This window comes from Musca domestica, unplaced genomic scaffold (assembly GCF_030504385.1).
Source record: "Musca domestica strain aabys unplaced genomic scaffold, Musca_domestica.polishedcontigs.V.1.1 17, whole genome shotgun sequence".
Lineage (NCBI taxonomy): Eukaryota > Metazoa > Arthropoda > Insecta > Diptera > Muscidae > Musca > Musca domestica.
The window spans coordinates 6,866,842-6,891,390 of record NW_026712230.1 but is presented as its reverse complement, the minus strand read 5'-3'; the positions used below and the strand labels follow the sequence as shown (position 1 = coordinate 6,891,390).

Genomic DNA, 24,549 nt, shown 5'->3' with positions numbered 1-24,549 from the left:
ATAAATATATATGAATATTATTTACTTTAGTCGATATATTTCCGTTTGCCCAAAAGAACTTGGATAAAAGACAGACAATTTACAAAATTTCATAATGAATAAAAAATAAAAATAGGTGAAAGAACTCTAGCCATGACCATATTTGTTCTTAATAAACAAAGAGATCCCATAATATTATGTAAATCACTTTAACCCAAATACAGATCTCAACAAATCAGCAAATAAATATTTATATTTAACCACTGACCTAGAAAAATTCCGCTATAAAAGAACAACTTTCTTTAGGGAGCACATCAGTATTATTTAAATATCGAAAAATAAACTATACAAACAATTTACGGATATCTTCGAAAATGTTCAAATTCGTAAGTGTGCCTAATTAATAATGTAAAATAAACTTGGTTTTTTTAATGTTTTGTCACCTGCAGTTAGTATTTGTCACGTTATTGGCTGTGGCCTCAGCTGCTGTTGCCAGAATCAAAATAGAAGAAAAAGAAGTTGTACCCATTCTAAATCAGGGTGAAGAGAAAAATTCAGATGGTTCATTCACGTACTACTATGAGGGTGCCGATGGTGCCAAACGTCAGGAAATGGGCTTTGTCAATAATGCCGGTACCGAAGAGGAAGCCTTGGTCGTCAAGGGCTCCTACCGTTACATTGATGCCAATGGCCAGGAAGTTCTCGTTGAATACATTGCCGATGAGAATGGTTTCCAACCACAGGGCACCATCATTCCCAAAGAAATTTCCCAAGCTGCTGCTGAAGCTGCCGTAGTGTCTAACATTCAAAAAACTCAATTGTTGCTAGAGAAGAAGAATTAAATAAACGAAACCAGTATTGATTGATATTTATGAAGTTGATATTTTAAATATTTTTTTTTTTGCTATTCAGCAACAATTTGGATACAGGCAAATTAGTATTTATTGATTCAAATGACCAAAATGTCAAAACCATTACAGCGGGCACACTTTGAGGATGTCGGCAACGAGAAGTTGTTGGTGGCTTTTTGACTAATGTCTATGACATTCATGAATGAATGAATGCGGATGATGATAAGTATGTTAAAGTACCCTACATTTTTATATTGGGATGCGATCATGAATCGGATGGTTTTGAACATAAAATTATAACAGAAAAAAGCTGTAGCCATTGGGAACGAATTTGGCAATTTTCAAAAAAAAAAAAAAAAACCGTTGAAACTGTTGAATGTAGCTGTTATGTTAGGATCTATGCGACGACTTGGACCTGCAACAGACAATTTTCTGTCATAGGCTGTAGTATTCATTATGAACTTCAAATACCAAATTTGAAATAATTCCGGTGAATAATGTCGCTGAAATCATCAAAATGCCGAATATCGGGAGGTACCGTTATATGGGGGTACGAAGACGTGAACCTGTACAGACAATTTTCTGTCTTAGACTGTAGTATCCATTACGAACTTCAATTACTAAATTTGAAACATTTCCGGTTAATAATGTCGCTTAAATCACCAATATACCGAAAATAGGGAGGGACCACTGTATGGTGGCTATACCAAAACGTGGACATTTTAGTAAAATTTCGTCAATCTACTTCATTTTGTTCCGAAGTTAGAGTGATTTCAACAGACGGACGGACATTGCTACATCGATATAGAATTTTATACTGATGGAGAATACATATACTTTGTGGGGTCTATAATGTATATTTCGAGGTGTTACAAACTTAATATACACTCCATAGTATGCTGGAGGGTATACAAATCATATACGTCGTGAGAGTATTGATTCATGAGATCCTCAGTATTAGAATTATCATCGAACCTTTCGAAGTCGTTTAAAGGGCTTCTGGTGACGAACGATACATTACTTTTTGAGTGAAGGAATGTGGAAAATGAAATAAGTGCACAGTTCGATAATGATGAGACTTCCAGCTAGACTTTCAGTTAGAGTATTGAGCATAGTTCAAAATATGAATTTGTAGTCACTTTATATGGATATTTAATGTAACTCAAATGGCCAAAAGTCTAATAGTGGACTTTAATGCAAATTTTATGACAAAAAGAATTACATCTTAGAAAATGCTTTTGAGACCTTCAGAATACCTTAAATCACCAAGTGATGTTGGAACTATGCTTCATAGAAAAACAGTATTAAACGACTACTCTCGAAAAACATTTACTGAAAACCTTAGATGTCAAATAAGGGCTAATTTGGTGGACAACTTTTAGGAAATGACACTAATTGGGGAGCTATACCGAAACATGGATCAATATTTTCCATTTTTATATCCTCAGACATACGGCTACAGAGGTACGTTTAAAACGTACCTCATTGAAATAATGGGTCTTTTTGGATCAAATAGGTTTCCGGATATTTGGAGTCAATCTAGGGGTGTCCGTACGTCCGACTGTGGCTGATGCGCACGACAACTCTTGAAGGGAGTTTTAATAATTATATCTCTCAGAATATCTCAGATTTTTACATATTCCAATATTTTTATTAATGCAATATTTGGTGTGAAGGTGGGATGTATCTGCCTATTCCTTCTGGTACCTGCCCCACAACGGGTCAAAATTTTGAATAATTATATCTTCTATATTTATAAAAGAGGAAAATGTTTTTTTGTTGTTTGTAATTTATAGACCCAAAAACTGCTGAACAGATTAACCTGAACATTTCCACATATTCCACACTTTTGAAATTGCACTTGGAACTGGAGATATAGCATCAGAATCGGAGGTAGCTCCAAAAAATTTAGTTTTTGTATGGACATATCTGTTGATCGGTTATAGATTCTGGATTCAAGTTTAGAATGTTAGACGGAATTCGATACAAAAATTAATTTTCCAAATTATAATGAAATTGGGTCTGATTTGGATATAGCTCCCCTATATATTTTTGTGCCGATTTCGTGTACTTGATGGACAAAACACGATATGTATCTCCAATTTCAATGACATTTAGAATGTGCAAGGAATTTTGATACAAAAATTAAGTTTTCAAATTATATTGAAATCGGTTTAGATTTGAATATATTTTTGGCCGATTTCATATATTTGATGCACCAACACGCTACGAACTGCCAATTTCAATAAAATTTGAAATATACTACGGAATTTGGAACAAAAATCAATTTACCAAATTATATTGAAATCAGTTGAGGTTTGAATGTAGTTCCCATAAACATTTTCGGCCGATTTCAGGTATTTAATACACCAAACACAATATGTATCCCCAGTTTCAATGAAGTCTGGAATTTGTGACGGAATTTGGTTTAAAAATTAATTTTGTCAACTTGTATTGAAAGTGGTCTTATTTCATCAAGACCCAAAACTAGGCTAACAGTAAAAAAACTACACATATTTTTTGAGGCTACGATTATTATGTTCCTCGAATCCCTCTAATAGCAACAAACACGCCGTTCAGATAGCAGTTGCAGAAATGGTTCGAAAAGTAAAGAAGCGACTTGATCGAAACCCGCGTCGCTGTGGGCGATAAATGACTCGAGAGCTGAACATATCACAATATTCCATTCGGATAATATTGAAGAATGAGTTTGCTGTAAAGCCATTGAAATTCCAAAAAGAGCAAGAACTTACACCGCAACAGAAAGAAAATAGACTCAAAAGAGCTAAAGAGTTTCTTCGCTTGGCCGAAAGTGGTAAACTGCCGAATTTGTTTTCCTCCGATGAGAAAACATTCGTTGTCCAGCTGTTTGTAAACAAACAAAATGATCGTGTTTACTTGCCAAAGAGGTCAGCTGAAAATGTACACCTTAGGTTGGCCACCAGAACTCAAGCGCCGGCCATGATGATGGCGTGGGCCGCCATAACAGCCGATGGTCGCTCTCCGCTCGTATTAATCGACCGTGGCATAAGAATAAATGCCGCGAAAATATTGTGGAGGATGTATTAAAGCCTTGGACACGCAAACATTTTGGCCGCAGACCTTGGACATTCCAACAGGACTCAGCACTATCACACTCAGCACGCGCCACCCAAGACTTGTTACAAAATGATGTTCCTCGCTTCATTTCCAGCGCACAATACCCACCAAAGTCTCAGTATACCAATCCGTTGGACATAATAGTCTGGAGTATTTTGAAAATCAAGGTTGGCACTAAAAATACCAAAGTGTCGATCACCTCAAGCAAGCGCTTCGCCGGGAATGGGACAAAAAACTCCTACTCTTAGAGCAATCCTGCCTGTATGTGTCGGTTTAACTCGGACTGATTTAGGTTAATCGATGGTACGCAGTTTGTTGTAGTCGACCTGAAAATACTTGGGCTGATGAAGTCTTTTTGATGATGCTCGAATTGATGTTTTCGGGTTGATAAAATCGGCATAAGTATATTTGCTTAATAGTTGGGTTGATGGCACTCAGGTGGTCAAAGTCCACACGGGTTTTTGCACAATGAAACTAGCGTGGTAGCAGTCAGACCGATAAGGGTCTTCCAACTTAACCTCTTCCGAAATGAGCGAATACAGGTAGGCAACAAGTAGCGGTGATTAAAAGTAAACGACTTATATATCTGTCTGTATGCAGGAAATGAATGCAATATAGCTCAAAATTCCTCTGCCCTCATGTAATAGTACCTTGTATTTTATCACGATTTAAACCAAATTTTTGAATAGAATTGTCTAAAATTCGGTATTTGAAGTTCGCTACTTTGAAAAATTGATGTAACGCTGGAATACCTGATATAACGTCCTTCCTTTCTTAATAAAAAAGGACATAAAAAGTTCCCCTCAGCTGATCTTAACGGCTTCGTACATGGTTGTCACAAAGTTTTCCAAAGATTTATTTTTTTATGCATTTAAGTATTACTACCAGTGGAATGAATCGAATATAACATGTAAACCACCCGATATATGTGTTTAATGAGGAATATGATTCTTTTATAGCGACTCTATTAGCCTACCAACTCCAACATTTGAATCGAATACAAACAATCCCTAATAGTTTGGCTCTTGGTGTTTTACAACAAATAACAAGTGTAATAAAATATAACACCTAAAGCCTTTTAAATATTTAGCTCTCCTCCTCATCTTCATCATCGTCATTATCACCGACAGCACAAGACACTTTACACCGGGAAACACCTTCGAATTTCGAAAAAGGCACGAGGGTGCTTGGAAGCGATGTTATTCATTTATCTGCCTTGTATCGCTGCTGTAGTTTTACTGTAATTGTTGTTCCCATTGCTTTTGTTATTGCTGTTGGAGTAATTTCGTGGGCCGTAATAAATTGGCAAAAGTTTGTGCTCATCACAGAGCATTTAATTCTAAGAGTACGACAAGAAAAAATTTTAATTTTCGTCTCTACACAGATAGGTATTTTGTTAAATATTTGAACTTTGAATTGACTTCATTGCGGCAAGACATTTGTTTAATTTCGTCCGAATGGAGAATTTAAATTTTGAAGAAATATCAACACGATTTGAATATTCTCGACATCATCATCTTGATGGCCAACTTTTACATGTTAATAACGTGAAATGTCTGTAAATGACTACGATTTGGGGATAAAGATAATGGCAAATGAATGAGAAGATGATTATTCACAATTTCTAGAACAAAGAACTGATGTTCTAGGGTGTGGTTTCTTAAATAGAAAATGTTGTATAATTACAATATTTAAAAATAAAAATGTGAGATTTTTGATTTATTTATTATTTTGTAGCCTACATTCCAGAACATCTCAGAATACATGTTAGCTGTTAGAAAATTTAAGTAGGTCATCCCTGGGCCACATATATAAATTCAGTGAGATCATTCCGAATATTGATTTTTAAATATTACAGTCCCATATCGGTACTTCAATATTTTTTAGGATTTTAAAAGATTTTTCTAAATCAAATAGAGATTTCTGATTTTGTATCCCACAATACTATGAGCTGGGGGTATTCAAAGTTTGATTGGGCCAAAAAGTTTGTAACACCTCGACATATTGGTACTGGACAGGGTAGAGGTAGGGTCAGAGTAGAACCCCATTGCTTTTGCTTTCATCACCTTTACAACACACGATAGATAATTCTCAGTGACCTAACAGTGGTGGTAGGGTGAGATGTAAAAACTGCAACTAACTTCAGACTAACTTTCGACGCATTGGCCGAAAAATGGCTCGTGAGCTGAACATGTGGCAATATTCCATTCGGCAAATATTTAAAAATAAGCTCGGGGTAAAGCCATTGACACTTACACAACCAAAAGAAAATAGACTTAGAAGACACATTTGGGCAGCGTGTGACGGTTTCTTTGGCCTTTGGATAGCTATAATTCGTGCCAAAGGTGACCAATTCGAACAAATCTAAACATATACTAAAATTTGATGATATTCTCCACATTTTTTGCTTTCTTTCAAAAAACTTCTAAAAAAAGTTTAAAAATATGGCGTCTAGCTTTGTTGCAGCTTTTTTCACATTTTAGTACTTTTCGTACGCTTATAGCGCGAATTTCCCAATACCTTTTGGTACATCTATCATACACTCCATTAGTGACCCTCATTCCAAAATTTAAGGTTCTACCTCTACTGCTTCATCAAATACAAAGGGTACCACATATAGTACCTTTTAATACTTTTCGTACCGTTATGGTACGTATATCCAAAAACGCAGCGTTATCTGAACCATTCGGACAAAGAGGGACCCTCACCCAAAATTTCGAGATTCTAGCTTCAGCCGTTTTGTCCGGCCGCTGATGTATCGTTAAGTCAGTCAGATTGGGTGTTAAGACGATGGGTTTGAGTCTGACCGACAAGACGAGAGATCGAGCATTGGTTTGAATGTTATGCGTGTTATCAAAGAGGTCAAAACATAACTATCTTTTTTTCTCCATGGCCTAAATATGTCTCATGTCACACTTGCAGCCCTTTAGTGCATACCCATCCAATGCAGATCCCTCTAATTTAAGCGATATTAGATCGACATTAAATACACTTGAAGTTTGGTTCGATTTGCTTCTTCTTATTTAAACATTAAGAAACCCACCAATCCACTTCGCGTTTATTACTCGATTGAGGTGAAATTTTCCAAACTATATTTGTTTGGCCCAAGGACGAACGCTATTGATAACCGATCTCGGATAAATTGTGCACCAAATGGCCAATATAAGTCCAAATGACCTGTATTTTGCCACATCTCTCCGAATTCAATCTAGAAGCAAGTACCACAAATCGGTTCAGATATAGCTATAGCTCCCATATATATGTATCATCCGATTTGTGGTTTTAAGTTCCTCACATGTGTTGTAATATGCACTCCGGATATCAGACACTGATCGAAAATACCTCTGTCAAATTTTATCGAGCACGGTTCAGATTAGGATATAGCTCCAATATATCTTTATCTGATATCAGGTTTATTGGGAACCAAATGGCTAGTGTCAACCCAAATAGACTGAATTTTGGCAATTACGACTGACTTCATCCTAGAAATCAGTACTTCAAATTTGTAAATCGGTTCAGACATAGATATAGCTCCCATACATGATTTATCCGAATTGGGGTTTAAAGTCCCTCACAAGTGTAATATGCATCCCACAACAATGATTTTTGGTACCAGATATCGGATACAACTCTGAAATTTTGTCAAGATCGGTTCAGATTTGCATATAGCTCCCATATATATCATCAACCGATTTTGTGTTAATTGTGCATCAAATAGCCAATATCAGTCCAAATAACCTGCATTTTGGTACATTCGACCGAATTCAGTCTAGAAGCAAGTACATTAAATTTGGTGAAAATACGTTCAGATATAGCTATAGCTCTCATAAATATGTTTCATCAGATTTGGGGTTTTAAGTCCCTCACATTCGTAATATGCATTCGAAAACAATGATATTTGATACCTGACATTTCATAGAGCTCGGAAATACCTTTGCCAAATTTTGTCCAGAACGGCTAAGATTTGGATATAGCTGCCATATATATCCTTAATCCAATTTCAGGTTTATTGTGCCCAAACGGAGTGAATTTCGGAGTGAATTTCGGGACATACGTTTCAATTTTGTGCAACTCGGCTCCGATATATATTTTCTTAAATAATCCTTTTCGAAGTGATATCATGTACCCTAAAACAAACTATAACTGCTCTAAAGTCAAATGTTGATAGGTAGTATGATCTACTTCAAATAAATTCTTTTCTTACCAGAGCTCTACTAAATGTGCAGAGTGGTGTAGGGTATCATACATTCGGCCCCGCCCGACTTTTGACTTTACCTTATTGGTTTTTTTTGGGTTTGTATCATAAATATCTACTGCCGAAATTCGTATTTATATAAATTCTATGCCATGAACTCCGTCAAATTCAGGCAGTAGACCATGGTTTCAAATTTAACTTTCTCAAAATATTTGTTCAAAGTAATCAGTTTTGAAATCTGTCTTCAAACGTAGTTTGCGTAAAATCTTCCATTACTTTCTTATCCATATTCATCTTCAAATCTCTTTCAAGATCCCAGTTTTACTCAATAAGTGCAACACTCTACTGCTAATTGAAATTAATAATAAATAAAAAAATAAATAAACCCACCATCTTCATCCGCAACAAATCAGTGGCTATTACTAAACCAAATACAGCTAAAACGATTACTCAAACGCCAGAACAAAGAAACTACAGCAAAAACTATTAATATTCTAATTTGAGTCGAATAAAAACTGTCTTCATTGCATTTTTAATTGATTTCACGTCACATTAAATACCATTTTGGCCATTAATTATAAAAACCAAGCTCAACAAGAATCATAATTAAGACTTAAAAGCTTCAATCACAGAAAGCATTTGTGTGTGTCCGCATTTGTGGAAATAACAGCAACTTTTTTCCATTCTTTATTGAAATGATTGTTGAATTGCAAAACTTCATTAGCTTCGCGGATTCATTAGTTGTGCGATGACTTTTAAGTTGATTATATTTCTTAATTAATGTAAGTGTATCTCCTCGATTGTATTTGAGTTGCTTTTTATCTAAATCATCGGTTTTAAATGGAATTAGTCTCATGATTTGTTTTAAGTAAGATGTGTGCAAATACAAGAAAAAATCAAATATTCTAAGAATAAGTTTCCGGATTTTATATTTACGGCAAAATTTAGATAACAATTAAGCAGGTTCATAAAAGGTCATAATATGAATTAATTACTTGAGAGAAATTTAGCTGGCCGATTCTTTAAAGAAGCTTAAACATTAGAATTGTACATAATATCACAATTAGTGTAATATTGAAATGAGAGCAGCTTTTGAGGTGTACAAATATTAGATTAATACAATACATTTGTATTAAAAAATTTTTTTTGTATAAAATAATTTTTGAAAAATAGCACATTTTTGATATTTGAACTTAAGAAAGACTGTACCAAAACCCCAATCAACTAAACATAATTAGGTCAAGGTATTTAAGGGAAGAAAGGCTTATATGAGGAATCAATTGAAGGGAATTTTCGGGCTGTGCGTTTTATGTAGGCATGAGTGAGTCCACCACCTCAAGGTGATCGATGAAATAGAGTTAATGATGGTGAATTACAATTTGCTTGGTAAAGAACTGCATCTGATTTTGATGCAAGGTGTTGACGATAAAATGCTGCGTTTTGGCGGGTGAAAGACTGGGTAGTCGGAAAGTGTCAAAAGAAAAGTTATGTGTTTTTTATTTTTAGGGCAATCAGGGTAGGGTTTTTATGTTGTCATTGTGCCTATCTTTGTTCAAAACCACTGTTTATACTTGACACCACACAATGGTACAGGGTATTCTGCCTTTGTGCAAAAGGAAACGAGATAGAGCCATAGTTCCTTGTAATGACCTTCATAGAATATATAGCCCACCGATTTCAGGTTTATTTAGTAAGAGTATAAATTTTGGTGACAATCGGTTCAGATATAGGGCAGACCGTAGGGCATTTTAAAACATAGTCGAAGTGAATAAATTATATGAAAAACCATAGTGCAAAAATAAAAAAACCATAGAGACAGAATAAAAAAATACAAAATAGACCAAAAGGGCAAAAATTATAAAATACCCCATAGGGGCAAAACCAAACAAAAAAGACCCACGGGGCAAATTAAAAAAATAGATAAGAGGACGACAAAGTCCCAAATAAAAGAAAAACATACAATTTTGGGAAAGAGGACATCAAAGTCCCAACTGGAAAAAGGCAAACAATAGAAAAAAGCCAAGAAGGCAATAAAAAAGTTTTTAAAAGAGGACAAATAGTCCCATCTAAAACATTTAAATTAAAAATGTATAAAGAAATGGAAGAAGATACCACCACTTTGGCAGACTATTTCCAGTCATTAACGTCGACGTCAGCTTTTGAAATGGTGAAACACGTCGCGGCATGGAAGGTACTGGTAGAAAATACATATTACCAGTTACGACGGTACTTAAGGGTACAAAAAAAATATTTTCCAACCCATATGAAGACATTACCCTGTGATGTGGATATGTGTATGTTATCGGCAATGGCGATTTTAGCAACCCAGAGTCGCAATTACACAAACTTGGACATAGATGAAGAAATCGAAGATTCGATGAAACCTCCATTACGATGGATACTCTCGCTGAAATTTTACTATTTAACTTGGGAAGAGCGAGTGGAAGAAAACAGACAACTTAACTATGTCGAAACAAAGGAAGATTACGACAGAGAATTAGAAGATGGTTTGCACAAACAAATGCAAGCCTATGAAAACAATTTACAATCTCTGCAAGGACAAGCAATCGAACTGCGTTCTCAACTAACAATCGAAGTGGAAAAAAGTGAAATGATATTGAGAAATGCGAAGGCCCACGAAAAATATCTGCTCGCCAAATCTGAAGAAAACCTGCGGTCCAAAAATGAACAATTCCAAGAAAAACATCGAGCTCAGAATGATCAAGTGCGACATCTGAAAACGAAGTTAGAGAAAGTCAATGAAAAATTGGCTAGTTCGGAAAGAGCGCGGCAAGTCTTGGAAGCTGAGAAAGATGACCAAGCAACTAGCAAGTGTAAGAAAGGGACATAATGCTGTTAATCTAAAACAGATTCGATGTTTAGATGGAAATATTGTGAAGTGTTTCCCGACGGCAAATCTTCATTTTGAGGAACAGAAAGAAGAAGAAGAAAATTCCACCCTGACCAATGAAGAACTCGAAAAACATAATTATATTGGAGTAAAGGGAAAAGGAATAAAGGAGTTACGCACAGAAGATCCCATCAGTTCCAACGAGTATGGAAATGAATTTATCGAAGAAGTGGGAAAAAACAAACAAAGTTCTCTGCTTCCAGTTCCTGAAGGGTATCGCCTTAGCGAAATCAATAGCAAATCATCAATGGCCGTGAAAACAGAAGACGACAAAGCAGAGCGTACCAATGGTAATCCTTTCCGACGTGAATGATGGCGGTCTGCATCAATGGAATTTAATGCGGAGGATGAAGCCGGCAGATAAAGATGGTGGCATTGACAAGAAGGACTTGACCAGGAAATGAAGTCGTTTCCTGGAAGCAGTTACTTAATTGAATATTTATATTGTTTGAGCATATATAGTTAGTTTCCTTTCCATATTTTTATATTTAAATATTTTATAGTATACATTTATTCAACTTTGACATACTTTGTACATACCTTTGAGTGCGATTGAGGCGATGGGAAAATGTAGCAATAAAAGATAAATGTTCTCACATGTGAAGAATTCGGTGATCTTGTGCGCTGACGCATACAATAATGTGACGCATACGATAATGCGCTCAGTAGATGCACAAGACCACTTGAATGAGATGTCAAGCAGCCCTGCAATATTCTCCAGTCAATAATAGAATATATAAGAACAATTGTGGGGCTGGGACTAGGTTAAGTTAGATTAGTTTCAGTAATACGTAAGGAACATATTTTAGAAATAAAAACAGAATTGAAATAGCACCCTAACGAAGCGGTCGTTTCTTTCTTCGTTTCTCGTTTCTTTTCTCATTCAGCCGCCTTATATATGATTCATTCAATTTCATATTTAGGTCCTTCTCATACGTAAATATTCACTACATTACAACGATATTTTGCACAAGATATCAGAACACCCGAGAAATATCCTTGACAATTTTTGACGAAATCGGTTCGGATTTGGATATAGCTTCTGTATATATCTTCGTTCGATTTAAAATACATAGTTCGGTAAATGTGTAATATGAGATCAAATGAGATGGATTTTGTCAGAGACTACCAAATTTAGCCTATTCCATTATTTCCATTTTGGAAGATTTCGCTTTTGAAATTACGTCGCGGAACACTGCCCAGATATTACCCTTAGCATTTTGACTAGCGACATTTGCCCAATATTTACGCACTCCGTCGTGTTGTTAGTCGTTGTACTCTGTTTTACAGCTACATATAATCTAATGGTCATCCAAAATGCTAGAACTTTTCCCTGTCATTAACTCTCTTCTCAGGCCTGTCGATTGACTTCAATTGTGTGATTAGAATTTTTTCTCTTTTTGGGTTATATTTTGCGATCATCTCAAAAAGCAAGAGGCCCCTCTGTGTCACTAAATTTAGACTCATCCATATGATTTGCTTGTCTACGATAATTGGCTATATTCGTCAACGAAATCAGCATAGAAAACCCAGAAATTCGCCTTTTGTGTATTTTGGATATTGCCTGTAAGTTATTTTCAGTGTTTCGGTAGAATTGAAATGTTGGTAGTTCTACCCACAAAAGTAGTGGTCCATTTTGCCCGCTGTCTTAAACTCTAACTTCATGCGAGAGTTCGTGTCCCTTGCTTTATATTTGTGACCTTTATAATGGCTACCAAATCAAGAAAAATTTTAGTTGCTGGCCCATTTCAACCTGTAAGTATATTGCGGACATCTTAGAAAACAATAGGCCTAGCCCTTGTCAGCCTAACCCTACCCTTGTGAAAATTTTCGCGAGGATCGGACGATAATTGCAATCTGTATGAAATAACCCCAACCTGTTCTGAAAAAAATATTACAAAATATACACTTCAATATTTTAAGTCAAATTGAAAAAATCGCATGCGATTAAAAACATGAAAAAAATAAAAAAATGTCACAAAATCCTACAAAATCTATATTAACATCATTATTCGTACCTTTTTATGCGATTTTTTTTAGATTTTATTCTTATATGCCAAGAGGGCATTCTAAATTGACAAAATTTGTCAAAATCGATCCAGCAATTCAAGAGATATATGCACCCTAGCTAACATCCCCTTTCTTTGTATATATACATTGTATATATTTCGCTATATATATCCGATATATTTACTATCGGCATCCACGCAATGGTCAGAATTGGCCTGTTCTTTTATTTGTGATTTCGCTGGTATTAAAAATATTCGCGGAAAATTTGACTCTTATTTTACACAAATCTTATGGTCTATTTCACCCACTAAATATTACCCGATGACCATCAAAATTGGTCCAGCCCTAAGCTCTAGTCTTATGCAAACTTCCGCTTCGATTGGTTTATAATTGTGACCTGTAGGGCAACTGTAAAATCAGGACTAAAACCCCTAAATATTATGCGATCATCTCCAAAAGAAATAGGGTTCTATTCTGATCTTAACCCCACCTCCATTTTCAATTTCGTGAAGATCGAGCCATAATTGCGACCTGTAGGTTGATTACAAATTAACATGGACAGACGGACATACATACCTAGATAGACTTAGCTCGCCAAGATTGGAAGATCCATAGATACTTTCCTATGTGGGAATCCAATATTTTGTGGTGTTACATAATTTTTGGTCTATAATTGTGGCCTGTGGAGCAACTGTAAATTCAATAAATTGGTCTGTCAATTTCAACCTCTAAATATTTTGCGTTCATCTTTAAAAGCAATAGGCTTCTATTCTGACCTTAATGCGACCGCGTCTTTGCAGCTTGATCACAATTCAACGTGGGCAGACTGACAGATGGACGGACACACCTAGCTAGACTAAGATCGGCGAGGTAGGAAGATCCATATGTAAAACAATATGTCTTGGATTAGTATTTCGAGGGGTTACAAAAATTTTGGTCCAATCAAACTTATAATACCCCCAACACATGGTGTGTTACGGTATAAAAACCTCCGTCAAATGTCGCGAAAATCTATTAACTTTAAGATATAGCTTACATATGTCGGCGCCGGCAACCTTTTGTCCTATATTTACTGGTTTAAGGGCATGGAGTTGTTAACGAGAATATTAAGAAGTTGAAGCGAATGATTATGAAATCGCGTTAAATACCAAAATCAACTTTTCGCTAAAATCCACATTGCTGTTCTCTGTGGCACCTCATTAGAATTTTGCTTCATATCCCCAAAATGAGAACATACAAATTTTAGCAATGAAACCGCTATTAAAATAATTAATATTTGTACATTTGGCAACTTCACACCTTGATCGTAAATAATAAACCTCCAATCAATTCGCCTTGCCTCCCGCCTAAATCAAGTAGTGCCAGAATAGAAGGTGGTGCCTAAAGATGATGCACCTGAATGAAATGCAGTTTAATTTTGTAACTGTATGAATACCAATTTCAATGTGAATGTGTTTATTAGATACGGTCTAAACAATGATGTTAAATAGTACAAAGTGGTAAATTTTTGGAAAAGAAATAGTCAAGGTTTGTGAAATCAACAAAGGGTTTTAAAGGGTATTTATTGTTCCAGAAGATATGAAAGTAGTGTTCACAAGTAAAAAAGCAGCTAAGTTCGGCCGGGCCGATCTTTTAATATCCAACATTCTAGCACTTTAAAAGAACTTGAAAGTTTTCAAAAAAATACGTCGAAAAATACCACTTAAATGAAAACCTTTATATGGGGGCTATACAAAGACGTGGACCTGCATAAGTCATTTTTTGTCAGAGGCTGTAGTACCGATTCCGAACTTCAAATACGATATTTGAAACAATTTCGTTGAATAATATTGTTAATATCATCAAAATTCCGAATAAAGAGAGGTACCGTAATATGTGGACTATACGTAGACGTGGACCTGCATAGATACTTTTCCGTCATAGGTTGTAGTACTCATTACGAGCTTCAAACTTTAAATACGAAATTTTTAAGAATTCCGGCCAAAAATGTCGCTGAAATCAAAATACCGAATATCGGGGATATTGGTATATGGGGGCTATATGATATCTTTGGATAAAGTACTCAGAAGTAACTTCATTTGTGGATTTTCAGACATTTCTGTTTAAAATTTGACTATAACTATCAAAATGCCGAATATGGAGAGGTACATTTATATGGTACAGACAACTCTATTGAATAATGAAAATGCCGAATATCCGGAGGCATTGTTACATCAAAAATGTTGGAAAGGGGCGAAATTGTTCCCCTCTATTTTGCTTACTTTTCGATGTAAACTTTCAAAACTTCTTCTTTTTATACCCTGCACCATACATAGTATGGAGGGTATATTAAGTTCGTCATTCCGTTTGTAACTCATCGAAATAATAATTTTAGACCTATCAAATTATATATATATACTAGCTGGCCCGGTCCGCGTTGCCGGCCCGTAATTTTAGTCTTTAATGCTTATTATATCCCCCACCTTGGAAAGGAGGGTATATTAACTTTTTCATTCCGTTTGTAACATCCCTAAATGTTCGTCATAGACTCCGTCTGTATGTCTGTTTATTTAAATTACGATACAGCCCACATTATTTGACGTAGAGCTTCAAAATTTAGCAGAACAATTTGTACTGTGTATAGGATGGTTGGTATTGAAAATGGTCCACGTTTTGGTCTATCGGTCCACGTTTTGGTATAGTCCCCATATAACGGTACCTCTCGAAATTCGTTATTTTGACGATTTTTGTCACATTTCTCCTCGGATTTGTCCGCGTTGCCGGCCCGTAGTTTTAGTCTTTAATGCAAATTTAGCATAGCATAATATTTCACAAATCTAGCTCATAAAGGTGAACAAATTTTAATATAAATATTGATTCGACTAAATAGAAATAAATAACTATGGAAGGAGGGCAAAATAATTTCTGAATAGTCAAAGTTAATTACGCTTTTACACCCATTACCATAGCACCTCAAATTGCGCATTAGAGTCCCCAAAAAGTCTATGTTCTTGTTCATAGTAAAATTCAATGACGATTAAACAATACCCGCGTTGTTGTCCGCCAATCGGTAAACATCACTATAGATCGGCGGGCCTGGGGACTATATGGGGACTGTACCAAAATATTTACGTATGTTGACATTTTTTTTTTTTTTGAAATCAGGGATACATTTATATAAGGGTTTTACCAAAACGTGGCCCAACCAATATTCTCTTGGGGGTTACAAATTCAATAGAAAACAAAATTTTCTTTTCTGACCACCAATTAGATGTGAAAGTGAACTTGGAGATACTCCAATGTGGGGACTTTACTTAAATAAATTCCTGTGTGGCAATTATCTGCATGATGGGTCCCTACCCCAGGGTAGCATAAATACAATTTTTAGCCAAATCAATTAATGAATATGGTCAAGACCAAAATGGGCCCTACTCTGAAAATTTCAAACTTTATGCGAAGAGGTTCTCTACCTCCTTAGAAACAAATATGCCAAATAATGTCCAAAATATTAAAAAAAGTGACCAAGACACCAAAAAAACTTAAATCATACGATGGTTATATAAATATGAAATCGGGTTGTACCCTTATCCGTGAGGTATGATCGATATCATGACCTGTAAAAGCGATTTAAGGTATCTCGAATGTTTGGGAAGAATTTCTGGAAGGATAGAAATTCTTTTCTTACTAAGAGTCCCATTCGCTCTACTATTTTCCACCCTTTATATTTGGTATTTTTCTGATTGTACATTGGACGGATTATTGTGACAGGAAAGAAGTAGTTCCACGCTTTGAAATGAGCCCCATTAGGGTTTTTCGGTAATTTTCGTTTGTTCAAATGTGTTCGCATCTTCCAGCTGAACCACGATGACGGCCCTGGAGTTGAAAGGTAGATGTCAGTTAACATCGTATTTCCCACTTATTTATTTTTTTGGTGAAAATTTGTATATAGTGAAAAATTATACTTTATTTTGTTCACAAAAAATTTACTGAATTAAATTAGATAATACAAATTGAAAAAAAAAATGACAAAAGAAGAATAACACATTGAAAAAATCTTCAACTTGTTCGCTGATTTTTTACAGAAAATGTTTAAAGATCCTTATATAGTTTGTCAATAGAATGTACTTCTATTTTAAAATTCGATTCCATTAAATTATTTCGACATCATCTATTCCTTTTCGCCACCACATAATTCGGTACTACACTTCCATGTAACTCGCCATCAATTTCATTTCTCAAGAAATCAAGTCAATTAAATAAATTGGTATTAATATTTGAATTCAAAAAAAAAAAAAAAAAAAAAATAAAAAAATAAAAAAACACTACAAATGTACATTAGAAAAAAGTAAGTCAAAATGGAAAAAAAATATGCAAAATAAAACATTGCTATTGTACATTTCAAAAGTCAAAATGAAAATGTTAATATAACACATTTTTACGCGATTTTTTTGGATATTATCCTTTTCGGAGAGGAGACAATTCCGAATTTGTATGAATCGTTAAAATTAGTCCAGCGGTTCTTAAGTTATAAGCGTAGTAACTAACACAACTTTCTTTTATATATATAGATATATATTCCTGATCAGCGTGAAATTCTAAGACGATTTAGCCCCGTAAAAAACGAATACAGATAAGGAGCTGAAATCTTGCACCGATCTGTCTTTTGTCTGCAAGCAGGTCAAGTTCAAAGATGGACTAATCGTTGCACGTTATCGTATAGCCCCCATATAACGGTACCCCCGATTTTCATTATTTTGATGATTTTAGCCACATTTTGACAGACTTAAAATCCACACAAGAAGTTCCTTGTGAATACCTTACCCCCTCCGTATATTCTGTATTTTAATGATTTTAGCCACTTTTTCATGGAATTGTCTGAAATTAAACACACGGAGTTCTTAGTGAGTAATTTATGCCCTGAAAGATAATTGTATATATGGGTCCAATATATCGTATAGCCCCCATATAAGATTTTAGCAACAGTATTCACTGAAAAATTTCGTATTTGAAATTTGTAAGGGGTACAACAACCTATGACGAAAAAATTTTTATGCAGGTTCACGTCTTCGTATAGCCCCCATATAACTATACCTCCCGATATTCGGTATTTTGATGATTTTATTGACAATATTAAATGAGAATAGTTTCAAATTTCGTATTTAAGATTCGTAATGGGTACTACAACCTATAATGGAAAATTGTTTATGCAGGTCCACGTCTTTGTATAACACACACATAGCGGTATTCATATGAACGGTATTTTTCCACGGATTTTTTTTTTTAAATTTTTCGACTTCCGTCCCAATGGTGAAGTGTATAAAAATTTCGGCCCGGCCGAACTTAGTTGCTTGATTTACTATACTTTCATAATCCATTTGGCTTAAAGTGCCTGTTTTAGTAGATCAATGACATACATATACCAAATTGTTAGTTTCTAAAACTAGAACTCTTACTCAATTAGAACTTGAAGTGTCAAAAACCTCACATTATCTCGAACCTTTACATCATATTTTACCATACGATCTTTCTTTAAAACTGTTTTAATCTTCAATCATCATTTCGTTTCTGTATATTTTAGGGTTTACAGCTTTCTGATTTCCCAACAGTAGCACACAATTTCAATCAAATGGATTTTTGTACCAAATTTCGAGAAACTAAAACTCCCATGCAATTGCTACCTTACTTGGTGGCATTTATTGTATATAATAAATACACGTATAGTGATATTTACAAGTTAATTTACAAAAAAAAAAAAAATGAGAATTTAATTTACACTCTCCAATTACATTCGTATCTTACAGCATCATCCTAAAAATCATCCTCATTTCCCACTCTAATATTCACATCCATAACCCAACATACCAAAAATACAATACAGCTTGAGAATAATATTATGAAAATAGTTTATCATGAGAATTTTTCAACAATGCTTGAGAAACACTTTTTTGCACAAACTTTTCTCAAATCTGTCCTTTGTTGACAAATTTGTTTTGATTTTTTTTGTGAAAATTGTCAACAAAAAATTATTTTCTTTGGTTAAAATCAAAATCACGCGAATTTAGGACCCATTTCCGGACGAAACTCTAAGGTAATGATGAATAATAAATCTGGGAATCTGTAGTATAAATTATTTCAATCTCATTTCAGAATGGAGGCGTCAAAAAGTTGCAGGAATTCAACAGAAGTGAAGAATAAGTGGAGGAGATACAGAAGCTCAAATAAGGGGAAAGAAAGCATCTAGGTATCAAGGCAACAGGATGCAGTGACAGCTGGGATGGCAATCAATGAATGAAATGTGTAAAATAATTAAAAAATGAATAAATAAATATTTTTACCATTGAAAAAATAAGCTTTATAAAATATTACTTTCGTAAGCTTATTCTGCAATTACAAGAATAAGCTTATGAATAAGGGTTCCTTTTCGATTATTCTATAATTGTTAAACAAACATTTCTCAATACATTCTCAAGATTTTCTCAAGCTTTAGGCTTATGTTTGTAAGCTTATTAAAATATTATTCTCAAGTCAATTTGGTATGTTGGGAAGTTACAATTATGTACAGTAAACATATCAACACATACACATTCCTATAAATATGATAGTCTGTGTTTGGATTATTGCCAAGCGTATTATTTAGTGGTTGCCAAGGTAAATGCCAAACCAAACCAACCTTTAAACTCCAACAAACAAATCTACCGACCGACTGCCTAACAACACCGCCGAGTCAAACACCATTCATTCCATTCAAGATCTGATCCGACCATCATCTCTCCGTTACCATCCGACCTCCGCCTCTCTCTCTCTCTCTCTCTGCAGAAATATTGTGCAAATTATGATTTGAAATTGCAGAAATTATTAAGTTGCCATAAATGTTAGGAGATTCTCAGATGGAAAATCCATTCATGATGTAGTACTGGCTGGATTAGTAACAACAGCAACAACATGCTTAAGAAACAGCAAAAAAAAAAAAAAAATACAACAACGTCAGTAGTTCAAAAGACAATCATGAAAATATGTAAGAAAACACCCTCCCATGTAATGCGGTGGTTCGCTGGGAGATGTTGGTGAATTTAGATTTGTGTTTTTGATGCGGCAACCGCAACCACCATTGTTCGAAATGTTGAATGATTGTTACCCTACTGATGGTCATTTAAGTAAATTACATTCGATCGAGACACACAGCGTGAAAGCTTTCATTACTCGCATGTGAGGGGAAACAAGTAAAAAAGCAGCTAAGTTCGGCCGGGCCGAACAATTAATACCCTCCACCATTTGGAAGAAATTTGAAAAATTTCAAAAAAAAAAAAAAACTTAAAGACGTGGACCTGCTTACGAAATTTTGTCATAGGCTTTAGTACCCATTACGAACTTCAAATACGAAATTTGAAACAATTCCGGTAAATAATGTCGCTAAAATCATGAAAATACCGAATATCGGAATGTACCGTTTTACGGGGGATATACGAAAACGTAAACCTTTTTTAATTTTTTTTCATAAGCTGTAGTACCCGAACTTAACATGCCTACTGGTAAACTATGCATGTATGCCAAATTTTTGGCTTCTATCTCAATTCGTTCAAAAGATAGCTTGATTACAACAGACAGACGAACATCGCTAGCTCGTCTAAGAATTTTACGCTGATCCAGAATATATATAATTTGTAGGGTCTATTATAAATATTTTGAGGAGTTACAAACTGAATGACAAAGTTCATATACCCTCCATAGAATGGTGGAGGGTATAAAAATCATGAAATTAAGCGATCCGACTACCTACTTCATTAAAAGCTAAAAAGCTTCTGTCTCTCTACAAAGCAAATTTGTTGTTGGTAGACAAGCGAGCAGTTCTAGTGATCAGGATACAGATGGGGATTTCAAACACTAAATTCTGAGCTGTATCTGGTACCAAATATTATTGTTGTGGAGTGCATGTTAGGCATGTGAAGATAAAAAAATATATGGGAGCTATATCTGAACCTATTTTCACCAAATTTGAAGAACTAGTTTCTAGGATGAATTCAGTCGGAATTGTCAAAATTCAGTCCATTTGGGTTGATGTTGAAATCTGAAATCGGATAAAAATATGTATTGCTGCTGTATCCAAATCTGATCCGATCCCGATAAAACTTGACAGAGGTATTTTTGAGTTCCATAAGTTATCTGGTACTAAACGCCATTCTTGTGGACTGCTTAATACGCATGTGAGGGACTTTAAACCCCAAATAGGAGGAAACATATATATGGAATATAAATTCTAGGTTTCTCGTTGTCAACCGAAATGTCTGAGAGTGGCAAGAACTACACCACGTCCGATCAGCCATAGCCGCGCAAAACACCAGAAACGCCACTTATCGATATTTTTGTCAAATGAGGAGTAGGGGTTAAAAGGTTAGACCATCTGAAGTGTTGCTATACTGAAACCGGTATGAATAAATGGTGGCAACGATAAAATCGCTCCCGAACACGTGATGGAACACCAATCCAAAAAATTTTGGTTCTCAACCGATTTACATCGTTCCCGAAGTATAGAAAGTGGGACGGCTATAGAAGTCAGAAGGCAAGAATGACAGCAAATACCATTCATATCGATCGATTTCGTTACAGGTAGCAAAGACTTGTGGGATTTTAATCCTCCCCAGCATTGGATGGAGCTATCCGGTTTCTTATCACTAACATGGGTTCCATTAGCAACATGGTACCACAACAGCATTTATCGTCATATGCTTATATTTTGGTTGGGGAGAACAGGCCGTGTCATATAACGGTATTAGTGGCTCTCGACTTGCCAAAAGTCTTTAATACAGCCAGCCATGCCACGATGTTTGAGTACGTCGAGAGCTCTACCCACCTCCAAGTTTGAAAAACAACTATGTTTGTTGAAGCCAGTCGTACGTGGAATTCCGGAACAAGAAGTCCAAATCCCGTAGAGTGAAACAATGAGTTCCTCAAAGTGGGGTAATAAATCCAGTACAGTTTAACCTTTACCTTTTCGGTATTCCGCGTCCTTCCAGATGTCTATGAAATCGTTTGCTACGTGGGTACATTATTCCGGCCACTAATGGGGTCACATTAGTTAGCACAGCCACCTGTGGTAAATTAAAAAGTAAAGACCAGGAGATCTTATAAACCGATAGGACGGTTTGTATTTACATATGCGGCTGATGTGTGGTCTGCTTATACAAGTGCTTTGCAATGCCAGAACGCCGCCCTGGGCACTGCAACAGAGGAGACGAAGTTTCTTCCGAATGTCAGAAAAATCACATTCTTTCATTTCAGTACCTACTTGGGTGGTTTCGCGGAAATATTATATGGTCCAAGCTATTATATGGTGGATGGAGTTACCTCACTCATGCATGTCTGGGCTGACTCCTCGATCTAGAGAGGGGGATCGTTTAGATATAGAAACCTATTAGCCAGTTTTGAATAGGTCAGGTCTGTGATAAATTTAAAAGTAAAGACTAGGAGATCTTATAAAGCGATAGGACGGTTTGTGTTTACCTATGCGGCTGCAATGTGGTCTGCTTATACAAGTGCTTTGCAATGCCAGTTTCTTCCGAATGTCAGAAAAAGCACATGCTTTCATTTCAGTACCTACTTGGGTGGTATCGCGTGATGGTCCAGCTATTATATGGTGGATAGAGTTACCTCACTCATGCAAGTCTGGACTGACTCCTCGATCTAGAGAGGGGGGTCGTTTAGATTAAGAAACCTACCAGCCAGAAACCTGAATAGTTGTGCATACTGATTAGCCACCCATGTTTGCAACCATTTCAGTATGAATACCGTCCTCGTTGAATCGCAATTGAAGAACGTTGACTACCTATACAAACTAGGGCATTTCATTGAGGATGGTGCATCTCTCTTAATTCGTATTAAATGATGAGAACGGTCCTCACATTTTGTCTAACACAGGGACGTATATAATACTGTTTCATTTTAGCTAAACTACCGAATCTACCAACTCACTTCAAAAGATGTTTGTCTACAACCTGTCAAAGTAACTGAGATTCTTTTCAATATGGATATTGAAGCAGAAAATCCTTGAAAATTCAATTATAGGATAAGCTGATAGCGAGTTTGTCACCAAAGTACTCAACCGATCGCCAGCTATTTACATTACATCGGCATCGCCTTCACATTAGCGCTCCAAATATTCGTTCTATTCCCAAACCGAACACCTTCATACAACCACATTTCGTAGCGGTTTCGATTTCACACAAACTGCGGTGGCAAATCTATACTAAATTGTGAGTTTCAGGTGAACATAAATTCTGGCATCAGCGAAATCAAAAACAATAAACATGTAAATAAACGCCGCTCAAGTGTAAAAATATGCAACATCTCCGATGCCATCAACCAACAGCAAAAGATGAATGAATCCTCCAGTCGACACAACACAACATTCCATTGTTCGGCACAACAAGAAGTAGGAAACTTAATTCGTGTTCAAACGAATTCAGTTCATGCTTAGATATTAGTTTGCATTAGAAACGGTTTCCATTTGGAAAAATGTCAAATTCTTCCAAGACAATCCGAAAGATTGAGGAAAAATAATCTTCCAACCACAAAGAGGAACATCAAAAAACACTTATGAAAACATTATTCGCTCAACCTTCTTCTCCTTCAATCATAATGATTGAGACACATGGACGGACGGACGGACGGACAGACAGACATGCGGATATAAAAAGCGAAACATATTTTGCAGCAAATATGAAATGCCACATTTTTAATATGGCAAATGTCACCATCACAAAGGCATTCGCATCTTCACTGCCAGTGACGATTTTGTCTTCGTCCTCTCTTCCTCCTCCTTCTCCTCCTCTAATTTTTCATTCAGTTTATCTCTGCTAATAAATCCATTATTAATCTCCCACACCATCGAAACCTTCAATATGATGCTCATGTGCAACGTACATTCACTGCAACTGCAAGACACTGCCAAAAGAGTGTTTGTCAAATTTGCAGCAGACACCATAGATAGACCGACAGACAGACGAACGGAGTTTCCACAGACACAGGCATTTTATATTTTACAAGCAATTTAACATGAATATTTTATATGGATGTAGATAGATATGTGGATATTAAAGTAGATCGATTTGATGACGTCTAAATTCGTCATATTAGTTTCAATCAATGGGAAGGAAGTATCAGGAGGATATTGATGTGTTCCATGGTATAACTTCGAAAAATGCAGTTTGAAGATGAAAGGCCTTGATGAGTACATTAACAATGCCGGCATCAGAATGTTGCCCTCCGCTTGCCATAATCACATCTACAATAGATCGGGCTCGGTGAGATGTAACGGATGCACCGACTGGGTGCATCTCCGGAATTGTTCCGGCTTAAACAGGATAGACAGGAGTATAGCGATCCATTGCTTCCAGCTGTGCCAATGTAGACCCCAGTGAGTCATCATCTACGTCCATGGCATCGTCGCAGTACGAGACCCCGCAATCTCCTCTACAGCAATTTATGTACTAGTTGACGGCATATATTACTGTTAAAGTTCCAGATCACGC

At 35.8% G+C, this 24,549-nt stretch overlaps 1 protein-coding gene across 1 annotated transcript; it reads left to right on the top strand.

The window, feature by feature from the left end:
• The first annotated feature begins 325 nt into the window (after nt 1-325).
• Nucleotides 326-821, top strand: LOC131801745 (endocuticle structural protein SgAbd-6-like). The gene has a single exon (XM_059120688.1). It carries the CDS (start codon nt 411-413, stop codon nt 819-821), a length of 411 nt encoding a protein of 136 aa, XP_058976671.1. The 5' UTR covers nt 326-410.
• The last annotated feature ends 23,728 nt before the right edge of the window (nt 822-24,549 follow it).